Source organism: Podarcis filfolensis, assembly GCF_964270895.1.
Source record: "Podarcis filfolensis genome assembly, chromosome: 7".
NCBI lineage: Eukaryota > Metazoa > Chordata > Lepidosauria > Squamata > Lacertidae > Podarcis > Podarcis filfolensis.
In genome coordinates this window covers 67968419-67980581 of record NC_139603.1, presented here as the reverse complement: position 1 = coordinate 67980581, position 12163 = coordinate 67968419, and the positions used below count along the sequence as shown (strand labels likewise).

Genomic DNA, 12163 nt, shown 5'->3' with positions numbered 1-12163 from the left:
ACCAGGCTATAAAGAGCTCTGAAAGAATCTATGTGAAGTAGGTGAATGGGCAGCAAAACGGGAATTGCAGCTCAATATGAAAAAGTGTAAAACGATGACCAAGGCAGCAAAAAAATCCTAACTTCGCAAATAGGTGATGACTAACCAGCAAACAATTTGAGCTGTGTGGCAGGCAGCTCAGTCAAAACATCAACAACTGTGAAAAGGGTACATTTTGTGTTAGATGTCATTAAGAAGGGGTTAAAAATAAAAGTGCCCATATCATAATGCCCTTGTAGAAATCTATGGTGCAGCCACATTTGGAAAATTGTGTGTGGTTTTGACTGCTGCAACTCAAAGAAGGCATCATTCTTTGATGATGAGGCTACATTTTAATATTTTAATGTTCCATTATTTTAATGTTGTTTTTTATTTTTGTTTTTAAGTTGTAATCATTCATCTTGTTTTTATTATTGCTTGTAAGCCGCTCTGAGCCCGGCCTTGGCTGGGGAGGGCGGGGTATAAATAAAAAATTATTATTATTATTATTATTATTATTATTATTATTATTATTATTATTATCATCATTATCATCATCATCATCATCATCATAGAGCTATAAAAGGCACAGAAAAGGCAACCAGAATACTCAGGAGCTGAACACTTTTATTACAAGATTGAGCTTTTTTGTTTCAGGAGAAAGCAATTAAAGGGACAGCATAATGTTGTGATGTATGGTGTGGGAAAAGTTTAGTCTTTCTCCCTTTCATAGTACTATAACTCAGGATCATTCAATGAAATTGATAGATTCAAGTCAGACAAAATAATGTATTTATTCACATCATTCATTTATGGAATTCACTTCCATTAGATGTGGTAATGGTCACAAGCTTAGAGGGCTTGAAAACGGGATTAGACAAATTCACAGAGGATAAATCTATCAGTGGCTATATAGAACTTTCATGTTCAAAGGAAGTATGCTACTGAATTCTAGTTGCTGGGGATCCACAGCAAAAGAAGGCTGTAGTTTACAAGCTTTTGCCCTGCTTGTGCTGTTGTGGTTTACCACTGAATGAAGCTAGACTTAATGGACCTTCAGTCCAATTCACAAGGGCACATCTCATTAAAAAACAAAAACAGAGAAACCAAATATGAAGGACAATCCAGTTCAACGTGCAGACACACTAAGGATTAAAGAGTTGATCTCTTTTTAATGTATTAATTTCAGCATTTTAGACTTGAGTACAGAATCACAGTTTCCTATCAACTGCAGCTCTCTAGAGTACTTGCAAGCGGCAACTAGGAATGGATCTGAGCCATACTACTGAATATTTTAAAAGAAGAGGTATCTAATTTTACCTCTGCTACCTCTTTATATTTGAGTGAAAACTTGGAGGCTGTTTTACTCAGAGTCCATTGAAATTTATGGACCTTAGTCAATATTAATACATTTCAATGGGTTTACTCTGAGTAAAACATAGCTGAATACGACCCTGAGCAATTTGTACTCTGATACACATGCCCGAGTACAAAAACTTATAGCGGGAATAAGCCTTAAGGCAATGTTGATGTTATCAGGTGCCTGCCCTGCTTACAAGAAGCTCAAGGCAGCTTTCTCAGTTCTCTCATGTTTACTCACAACAACTTTTTAAAGGTAGCTTATGCTGAAAGAGATAAACTCTTCAATAATTAGCCAGTGAGCTTCATAGCTGAAGGAGATTTGAACCATGGTCTCTCTTCTCCAGACTGAACACTCTGTGCCTTTGCCCACTACTAAAGACTGACTCTTATCTATTTACTCTTCAAATTTCTATCCCAGCGGAAGCCCTAAAAGTGGTTCATTCATAGAATCATAGAATTTTAGAGTTGGAAGGGACCACGAGGGCCATCTAGTCCAACCCCCTGCAATGCAGGAATCTTCTGCCCAACGTGGGGCTCAAAACCCATGACTCTAAGATTAAGAGTCTCATGTTCTACAAACTGAGCTATCCCAGCTATCGAATAATCATTTTCCAACTTAGCTCAATAAGGCTTAATCTAAGAAGACTAAGGTCTAAATTAGTTATGGCCTCTAGGCATTCAAGTAAAATGTGCAAGAAAAGTAAATTCAAGCAGCTCATTGTGACATAACTCATCTACTCATTAAGTGACAAAATACTTTAGTAGAAATAAGGTGTTAACACTGACTCCATAATCAGAGCTGCTGAACATAGATGTGGACAAAATAAGCAACAGGATATGAACACTGAGCACAAATCCAAAATTTTAAAAGAAAACTTATTTAAGACCTTATGAGCGGCTGCATCCAAAATGAATTCTGCACGGACACCATTGTTCTCAGGGCTTCTGTAATCAAATAGTGAATTGGTGAGGTATGTCATCCCTTTTGTGCTCAGATTTTCACCACAGTTGAAAAAGTAGGCCTCCTTTTATAAAAGGGGGAAAAATATATCAGTGGGAATAGAAAGATAGTAACAAAACATAACAAACAAAAGAACATGTTATTTGATTTCTTCTTTACAAACATGGTACTTGAAGAAACTGTTCCCCCCTCCCCACCATGGTCTTCTTTGCACAATGATAAGCCAAACCACAGCTAAGCATGAACAAGCAAGTTTGCTGGTAGACAGCTGGAAATTGCAGCTTCTTCACTCCCTACCACACCGCCCCGCATCTGCTGCTGCCACACTACCAAGAGCTAAGCCATGATTTGGCTTAGTATTACATGTGAGCCGAGGCTCATGGTTTGTCCAATTCGGCTAACACAGCTACCTGTCTTTTTTGTGAGCCAGTCATGCGGCTTTTGGGGTTGTTCTGAAAAATTCTAAAAATATTTTATGCCCTCTTTTAACAAAGCACGTCTACAAGCTAGCAAAGCGTAACTTGTACTTACCGCATCACTTCTATTCATATTCTCCTCAAAATCTTTAATTCCCATAATTCCTTTGAGACAAAGAGCTTGGCAACCAACAAAGCCTATTTGGCAATCGAAGAAAGGTTCTCCACTCATGAGGACCTGGGGGAAAAAATGTTAACATGCTGAGTGTGTATAAAGAAACTGGAAGAGAGTTAAGCTTCTAGCCAAGAACCAACACATTGTTGGGCTCACCTATCTAACTTTCATGTTGTCGCCTTTATTTTATTTTTTCATTTTTTTATAGCATTTGCACTCCACTCCAAGAGAGGCTTACATAAAATCAAAACAAGACATTTCCTAACCACAGGCTTACAATCTAAACGAAAATAAAACAAACGGGACAAGGGACAAGGACAGAAGAGAAAAATGAGAATCAAGGCTATTCCAAGCCTATCCTTTGGAATTCTGTCCCCTTGAATATTAGACAGGCACTTTCTAAGTTGTCTTTCCGGTCCCTACTGAAGACTCTCATCTATCAACAAATCTTCTAAGTTGAGATTTTCCCAGTCTGGAATTGTTTTTTTAAGATTTTAAAAATATGTTTTTATCGTCTTATGCCTTGTTTGCCACCCTAGGCACCTTTGGAACGAAAGGCAGGGTCTGAATCATAAGTAAATGCACACCTATCTATCCAAAATTAATATTTATGTGGATGAATGTATAAGCAGGAATATTGTGGTCATTTTTTGCACTTAATTAAGAAACAAATGAAGTAAAAGCACAATAATAATGTACACCAGATTTGAGAGCTTATTATTTACTGCCTAGTGTACTACAGCTAAAGTCCAAGAATGGCTCTATTTCAGTTATGTTTTTATTATAGCCATCCAATAATGAGTGAATATAAAATCAATACTGCAACTGCCAGTATAAAGTAATGATTCTGATGAAATAAATACTGATGCCAAGAAATCTACTATAAATATACAGAAGTAATGGAAAATTACCTCTACTGTAGTTCCTTCTTGCTCCCAGCATATTACTTCTTTGGATTTTACTTTCTGTGGGCTGTAATAGCTACTTTCAGCTTGCATTTCTGTGAGCTGTGTAACAATATGCCAAACACTTACCATTAGTCAACATTAGTATTAGCTGCATATAAGTTATTATTACTGTGTAGAAAAGATGATGACAAATTAAATTTTACTATTGGTGATTATGATTGGGCAGGAAACAGGTGCACTAAAACAGCTGCAATATATTATCCACACTAGAAAATAACAACTTTAATCTATGTACTGGCACAATTTAAAAAAAACAACAACACTGAAACATTTTTAGTTTCTCGGTTACATAAACAATGAATAAAAAGGTAATCTAACAGATACGCAGGTGCAACTCAGTTTATGAACTTGACAGAATAAACTTGACAGTTTATTATAATAGCATAGGAAGTAATTCACAAGATGGATGTACTTAAGCAACCCTTGCAAACCTCAATCATAAGTAAATATACTACCTTTTTGTCTATGCTCTGATCACCATGAATAAAGCAGCAAAAAGAGATCAATAGTGCACTTTTGACTATTCAACATCATTCATTAAACAAGGGCAAAATAATGAAACATTTAAATGTTTAGCCCTAACAGCTCCTAATTCTGGCATCTTTAACTGCTGAAATAATTCCTTCTAATTTTCTTATAACATAAAATTCCTAGAAGCTCTCATTACTTAGCTATTTCCAACTGGGTGTACACATGGTTGCTGTTTTGAAGCTAAGTTCTATAAAGCAAATGCTCAAGGAAAACAGGATTTAAAAACCCGCCCTTCAGCTGTCTGCAATCATTGTAGAGGAAAAGCAATTAATTGATTAAAAGAACTCAAACATTGCAAGAACAATTTTCGACATTATTAGGAAAATGCAACATTTAATTTGGCATGGGGTTTTTTTTTAAGCTGGAGTGGTATCAGCTATTCAGAATGCTAATGCAGAAACCTGAGCTTGTTTTTGACCAAAATATGAACCACAAATTAATTCCATACATTCTTAGCATTCAAGCAGAACAATGAATTCTAATGTTTTCCTTCTAAGTGCCAGCATAATTCTCTTATGCATACCATTTTATAGTGTAAAAAATATAACATTCAAGATGTTAGGATGTGGTAAAATTATTGTAATGTATAATGCTAAATGCACAAGAATAAAAACAAAGTCTCCTTTAATGGGTTTTACCTACTTCAGCAAAGGACGCTGTATACACTAGCAGTTTATTATGAGATTTAGTGGGAATAATATCCGAACTAGAGTTGAGGCCACTGGGTTCCATGTTAGATTATAAATAAAACATCTTTTTAAAGTGCTGAAGTCCCTTTTCCTCTTGAACTGGGCAGGCTCATCCTACAAGTCTGCTGTAAGAAGTGACTGACAGGATCAGGCAACTACTGTACAAAATAACAAAGGTATGAACAAATCCATGGATAGTGAAGAACGTGAGTGCTCTGGGAGAAAATATACGAGCTCCTTTCTTCATAGCCCCAGAGTAGAACATTTTTTTTCTTTCTTTGGCGATCACTCATAGTCGAGTAAGATTGTCTTCAATAAACACGGTTTTAACAATGAGTCCGTAAGTGACTGTGGAGGCCAATTCTGGGTCCACACATCCTTCCACAGTGGGGACATAGGGTTCCGGGTGGGAGTTGATCACGGTGTGGATTTGCCAAGCGTGCCTTCCTCTTAGCACATTTCTCCCTTGCGTCCTGAGTTCAAGTGTCTTCAAAGTGCATGACACCTTTGGTAAAGGCTGTTCTCCAATTGGAGCGCTCATAGGCAAGTGTTTCCCAATTGTTTGTGTTTATACTACATTTTTTTAGATTTGCCGTGAGAGAGTCTTTAAACCTCTTTTGTTGACCACCAGCATTACGCTTTCCGTTTTTAAGTTTGGAATAGAGTACAGTGGTACCTCGTGTTAAGTACTTAATTCGTTCCAGAGGTCCGTACTTAACTTGAAACTATTCTTAACCTGAAACACCACTTTAGTTAATGGCGCCTCCTGCTGCTGACGTGTCACCGGAGCACGATTTCTGTTCTCATCCTGAAGCAAGGTTCTTAACCCGAGGTACTATTTCTGGGTTTGCAGAGTCTGTAACCTGAAGCGTATGTAACCCGAGGTACCACTGTAGTTGCTTTGGAAGACAATCATCAGGTATCTGCACAACATGAACAGTCCAACGAAGTTGATGTTGAAGAATCACTGCTTTGAGACTGGTGCTCTGGGAGAAAATATACTTGCTCCCTTCTTCATATCCCCAGAGTAGAACATAGATCTACTGTGAACACCCAATGATCAATCAGCTTCCTTGACTGGAAGCATTAAAGTTGATGCCTACACGTTTGGATCATCTGAAAACTAACAAAGTTAGCTTTCAGATGATCTACACATGTGTAGGAATCATGGGGAACAGGGGGATAGACATATGTAGGATTGCACTGTTAAAGGTATTCAACTATATGTGAACCAGCATACATTGTTATTCGCAATGAGAACTAATGACCATATACTGCCATCTATTTTTGTTGTCCGAGCACTTAGCAAAAATGACTAGAAATATACTTATGGGTTTGTTTGTTTTTGTTTTTTTTAATGTTACCTTGAAGGTAATAGTAGCCTTTGTACAATAAAATCCTATAGAAACAATGGGATCTTTAACTGCTGGCGATTTATGCTGATTCATTGTTGTTCCATCATCTATTCCAAGAAAGTCTCCCTCTTCATCATCATTACCCACAATAGCAGGTACAAACGACCAGGCCCATGACACCCATCCCTGCTGTTGATCATCATCTTGTTGAACATAAGATTCTGGAGAAATATATTGCATATCATGGCCTATTTCATCTTCTGCACCTTTAAAAGAAGCAAAGCAGGGATTATTCAGCTTGAAAAACAGTATTAGCCACAAACTAGAAACAAGAGGCATTTTATTTTATACTTACATACAACATGTATTTTAAACAATATATACTATACCTTGCGGTATGAACAGGGATGCCAGCAAGATTTCCTGGGCCCAGTGCACTGTATGTGGATTGGGCACCCTGCATTTATAATATATTTTTTATATTACATTCCTGGTATCATTTCAAACCAAGTCATATTTGATGAACACTAAATAATTTACATTTAGAACTCTAATTAAAATTATGAAAACTGGCTTTCATTTTGTCCTAAATCATCCGTTTTGATCCAAACTATAAAGGTACATCTGATTTAGGGAAGCTGCCTCGGTTTCTGATTTGATCCCAGAATATTCCACTTTTCCTTAGGGTGTCCCTATTTTCATTGGAAAAATGTTGGAGGGTATGGAGTTATCCGACCCCACTAAGCTGTCTGAAGGCAATCCTGTATAGGGAAGTTTTTTTTTTTTAATGTTTAATTTTTTATGTTTTTATATATGTTGGGAGCTGCCCACAGTGGCTGCAGCAACCCAGTAATGTGTGCAGGGTATAAACAGTAAAATTATCATTATGGAATGGAATGTTCCTATTTTCATTGGAGAAATGTTGGAGGGTATAGACTACGGAAAAGAAATGTACTACTGAACACAGTAGCCAGTATAATGAAAAACTGCAGAATTAAATTAGCAGCAAATTACAAGACACCCTATACACTCTTCCATAAGTCATGAAATACATTCCTTGTCAGAATTCTCATAGTGAACTTGAGCAATTCACATTCAACTCTCTTCAGAGGAGACATGGCAAAAAATACTGTGTTTTATACCAATTTAGAAATATTTTTTAAAATCCCAGCCTAATTTAGCTGATAACGTTTACTCAGTTTCCAGAGCTGATGAACAGGAAAAGTAAACAAATGAACTGCAAATGCTTAAAAGGTTCTTTGATATCAAACATCAGATAAAATCCCTAAACTTATGCAATCAGTGCTTACATGGCTGTTAACACAAGCTGGACCCCGGCCTTGGCAGCATCACCAGCACAGTCTTAACGGAAGGATTAACTGTTCTTGAACAATTTCAAGTATAATATGTCCAAACAGGCATCCTTCAAACAGCAGAAATGTTCCCATTTTATCCCTTTAAAGGTATTGACAACTGGCAGGAAAATGCTAGGTTTCATTTATGTCACCTTTTGCTGATGGATAAAGTTATCAAATCCATACCTTCAGAAACCTGTGTGAACTTTTAATTAACTATGGTTTGTAGCAGAGATGTTGCAGAGGAGCCTGGAAAACTGTGGATAGTGTGTGTCATTTTCCCAAATTCACCACAGTTGGGGTATCTTTTTCATCTGGAAGTAGGTCAGGAAGGGGATGGTGGGAATTTAATGCAGACACTTTGGGATTGCGCATTTTGTGATGGGACAGTCAGCAGTACCATCCTAATGCTATAATATCCTGCTCTTCCCCGTCATTTAGATAAAAGGCAGAGTTTATCCTGAACATTTTAGAACAGGTAGAACAGGAGATGACTTTGATAGTTTGCATTTGAGCCTGAACCAGCATACAGACAAACCACAGATACCAGCAGCTCCACTTGAGTGATAGTGAAGTAGAGTTGGCTTCTTCCCCCTAACATTAACCAATACAAACTAGACACCACAAAGCTTATCAAATTAGGCAATTATAATTAATATGAAAATGAAACACTTGAGTAAACATAGAATACACAACAAGAAAATATCTACTAACCACCACCATACAGATACATGCAGCAGCAATTTTTTTGCACACTTTATTAATTTGGGAGAAATGGCACAATCAGTTATGCATCTTAATATCTCCTTTGTTATCATCATTTTTGTTCTACTCATTATTCTATTTTATGAGAAAGGCAGTACAATGCGAAAAGTAGGGGCTGCACAGGCTGAATGGTATGTGATATTTAGCCTAGGCACAGGTCCTGTCTATACATATTTATATTGGATTTAATATTATAATGTAGGCCATAATAAAAGCAGACAAAGTCTTCAACAACACATTCCTACATGAGTAGCAACCAAAGTAGATACTTTTGGCTTTTCTACCACTGCAGTGAAAGCATTGCTCAGAGCTATGGTCCAGATGCATATTTTCAAAAGGAAAAAGCTCACATTGTTATAAATGGCCTTTCCCCGCAAATAAAACATTGCTATATTAGTCTGAATAAGCTGGTGGTCTCCTAGCCGAACATGATAGGAACTGTAGGGATTATTTTTGATTCCTATGTCAAGAGTGACATGGCATATTAATCGGACAAACTGATGCCTCAGGCCATAATTTTCCTGCAAGATGTGTAAACCCTTTAAAAGTACTGTGCCTCCAGAATCTTGTGCTTTTTAAAGAGCCTGTAAGAAAGACCAATGAAAATAAAGGCAATGTAAACTGTGAAAGCAGCCAGCCTAACCTAGTTACCGGGACAATGAAATCAAACATATAAAGGTTCCTTACAGCAAGTCAGACCATCTAGGCCAGGATTGTGTTTTTTGACTGGTAGTGCCTCAAGAATCTGTCCCAGGGGATTTTCTCAGCCCTCTTCAGTCAGCCCTGAATAGCTTGGGACCAGTTTACTTACAGGATAACTTTGCCTTCACAATCTTACATATAGCTTCTTTAGGAAGCTAACAGAATAATTACTTGTTATTTAAACCATAATAGGAGAATTAAACATGAAGTTGTGATTATGTCTTTAAATCATCTCAAACCAATCTACAAAATTGCCCGAGAACCTAGGTAACAACTAGTTTTACATATCTGCACTTGAACTGTAATTTCTCTGATGCTTTTGAAGGATTGTGAACGAATTCAATCTGTCTTACCTGAGATGTTCCCCAAAACATCCTTAGTGTGACAAACCAAGTCTTCATTTTCTCCATCTTTAAAGTTGCCTATTTCTCCATAGTAGAGTGAAATTCCAAGTTGCATTATTCGAATAAACATAGGAAGTTGTTGATCAGTAATGGAGAGCTTCAGGGTTTCTACTAAAGTGTGGATCTGCAAGTACAAAGAAAAGCCTTGAGTTGGATCTGAAGAAATGTAGAGCTGAGAGAGGCCCCCTAGGGTAATCTGGCCCAATTCCCTTCAATACATGAAAGGAAGAATGAATGGAACTCCAATTGTGCAACAATGGATCCTCTGGAACAGCATAAGTTGCAGTAGGACAGGGAAATTATAAGAATTCAGCTGAACTGTCTTGCACAAGCAGTAGTGCCTTTCTCCTGCAGTCTTAGATGGCGACCCGTGCATAATAAGGGATAAATTCTGTTGAGCACAGTCAGACTTAAACATGCATATAGGACCAGGCTCCACATAAGCAACAAGAGACAAAATTCAGATTTTAAAAGTAAATGTTAATATACATCCAAGGCAAATGAAGATTGTAATTATGAAGCATGTTAAACATTATGTTAATTTCATTTTTAATGACAGATTTTCCAGGGTACCCTGATGAGGAACTGTGGCCACCAACAGAGATAACCAGGCAAGTTATTTATAAACGTAATTATAATTATGCTCACACTAATCTATGTTCCCTGGCATGCTTTTTATGGTAACTCAGAATTCATTAAAACCATCTATATAAGTAATGAAGGAATAGAAAACACAGAATTCCTTATTAGAACCACAGCACCAATTGACATTAGTGAAGACTGTGTCAAAATTTCCATTATATGCTGTCAGAAGTTTGTGATTCTGCCATTAAAATATCCCCTCTGCTAAAACCTGGCATGAAAGTTAATGATCAAGCCCACAACTGAACTTCATTCCTCGATCAAAAACAAAAATTTGGCAAACTTTAAGATTCAGAGAGAGAGAAGGCCAAGATTTAATATTCTGCTTACCTACAATAGCCACATAGTACCGCAGTGAAGTGCATTTAGCATGTCAGAGTTTATTATGATTAATAGAAGACAAGAACCTGTTTATGTTTCAGAAGCTGCTGAGCACAAATATCTCAAAATGACTTTAGCTGTCATCTCTTTCCATCTAGTGTTACAGTATGCATAGCAAAGTTGTAGACAAGTTGAGAAAATATAAATTCCAGAATCTGACAAGTAATTTTGTCTACAGTGCTTGTCATAGACTTTAGGACAGGTGTGGGGAACTCAGGCTGGAGGCTGAGTGCCTGGTCCTTGATACTCTCACCAGTCAACACTGCTCCCTAGGCCAGCTTCATTCTCTCCTTGAGTGTTTTTGCCAGGCTGGAATGTGTCACTGAGCTGTGATAATGGTTCTTGCCTGCCAGGATGAAGCCCCAGAAAGTTGCTCTTGAGGCAATGCAGCCCTTGGACTGCACAAGGTTCCCTATCGCCGTTTTAGTACAGTGGTACCTCGGGTTACAGACGCTTCAGGTTACAGACTCCGCTAACCCAGAAATAGTACCTCGGGTTAAGAACTTTGCTTCAGGATGAGAACAGAAATTGTGCAGCAGCGGCGCGGCAGCAGCGGGAGGCCCCATTAGCCAAAGTGGTGCTTCAGGTTAAGAACAGTTTCAGGTTAAGAACGGACCTCCAGAACGAATTAAGTTCTTAACCCGAGGTACCACTGTATTTAGAAACTAAAGCATGCAGTGCAAACTGTGAAGATCTAAAACAGGCATAGGCAAATGCCGGCCCTCCAGATGTTTGGGACTACAAGTCCCATCATCCCCTAGCTAATAGGACCAGTGGTCAGGGCTGATGGGAATTGCAGTCCCAAACATCTGGAGGGCCGGAGTTTGCCTATGCCTGATCTAAGAGAACATTAAGCTCGGATAAATGCCACAGAGAATGCCAGATTGATAGTTGTATTGATTAGAAAGAGCCTTACAGATCCTGAACCGCTCTGGATATCTGCTTCCAATCCTTGGCTTAGAAACAGGAGAAAGTTTGTTACAGTTAAACAAACTGAAACTAAACTGAATAGCTTTAAGTACCTAATAATGAATTGTTAGTCTGAATTAAGACCCTACAGCCACATGCTACTGGATAAATGTATGTGCAAAACAACTCCTATGCGGCATCTGGCATCAATAGTATCAGGATAATTAGCTGCACACAGGGACAGATAAACTACAGTACTCATGGACACATCTGGAAACATGTTCAGAACAGACAATACTTCGCTTTCTCAATCTAATTTCAAAAATTCACAAAACCCCCACAGTACATGTTGTTACAGGCTTTCAGATTGCTCTGGCACCACTGTTCCCACATACAGTATGTGCATCCTCTCTTGAAGTAGATTAGAATACACAATCTCATTAAAGACTATTAAGTACCTTGAATTACATCATAATATTTTTGAATTCTCACTTATCTATTACCCCAGTCAGCCTTTTTATTATCCATAC

General features: G+C 37.8%; 1 protein-coding gene across 7 annotated transcripts in view; it reads right to left on the bottom strand.

Moving 5' to 3' along the window:
• Positions 1-12163, bottom strand: part of VPS13B (vacuolar protein sorting 13 homolog B) — a 358520-nt gene that overhangs the window by 310168 nt on the left and 36189 nt on the right. For all 7 annotated transcript variants that reach the window (XR_014550190.1, XR_014550191.1, XM_083622696.1 and 4 more), the window contains exons 7-11: positions 9651-9825; positions 6485-6741; positions 3844-3939; positions 2873-2995; positions 2268-2405 (exon numbers count right to left, since the gene is read on the bottom strand). Coding sequence is in view for 5 of the 7 variants with exons in the window: in XM_083622696.1 (XP_083478822.1) it covers positions 2268-2405; positions 2873-2995; positions 3844-3939; positions 6485-6741; positions 9651-9825 (789 nt within the window). In the remaining 2 variants the exon portion in view is untranslated. The remainder of the gene's footprint in view (positions 1-2267; positions 2406-2872; positions 2996-3843; positions 3940-6484; positions 6742-9650; positions 9826-12163) is intronic.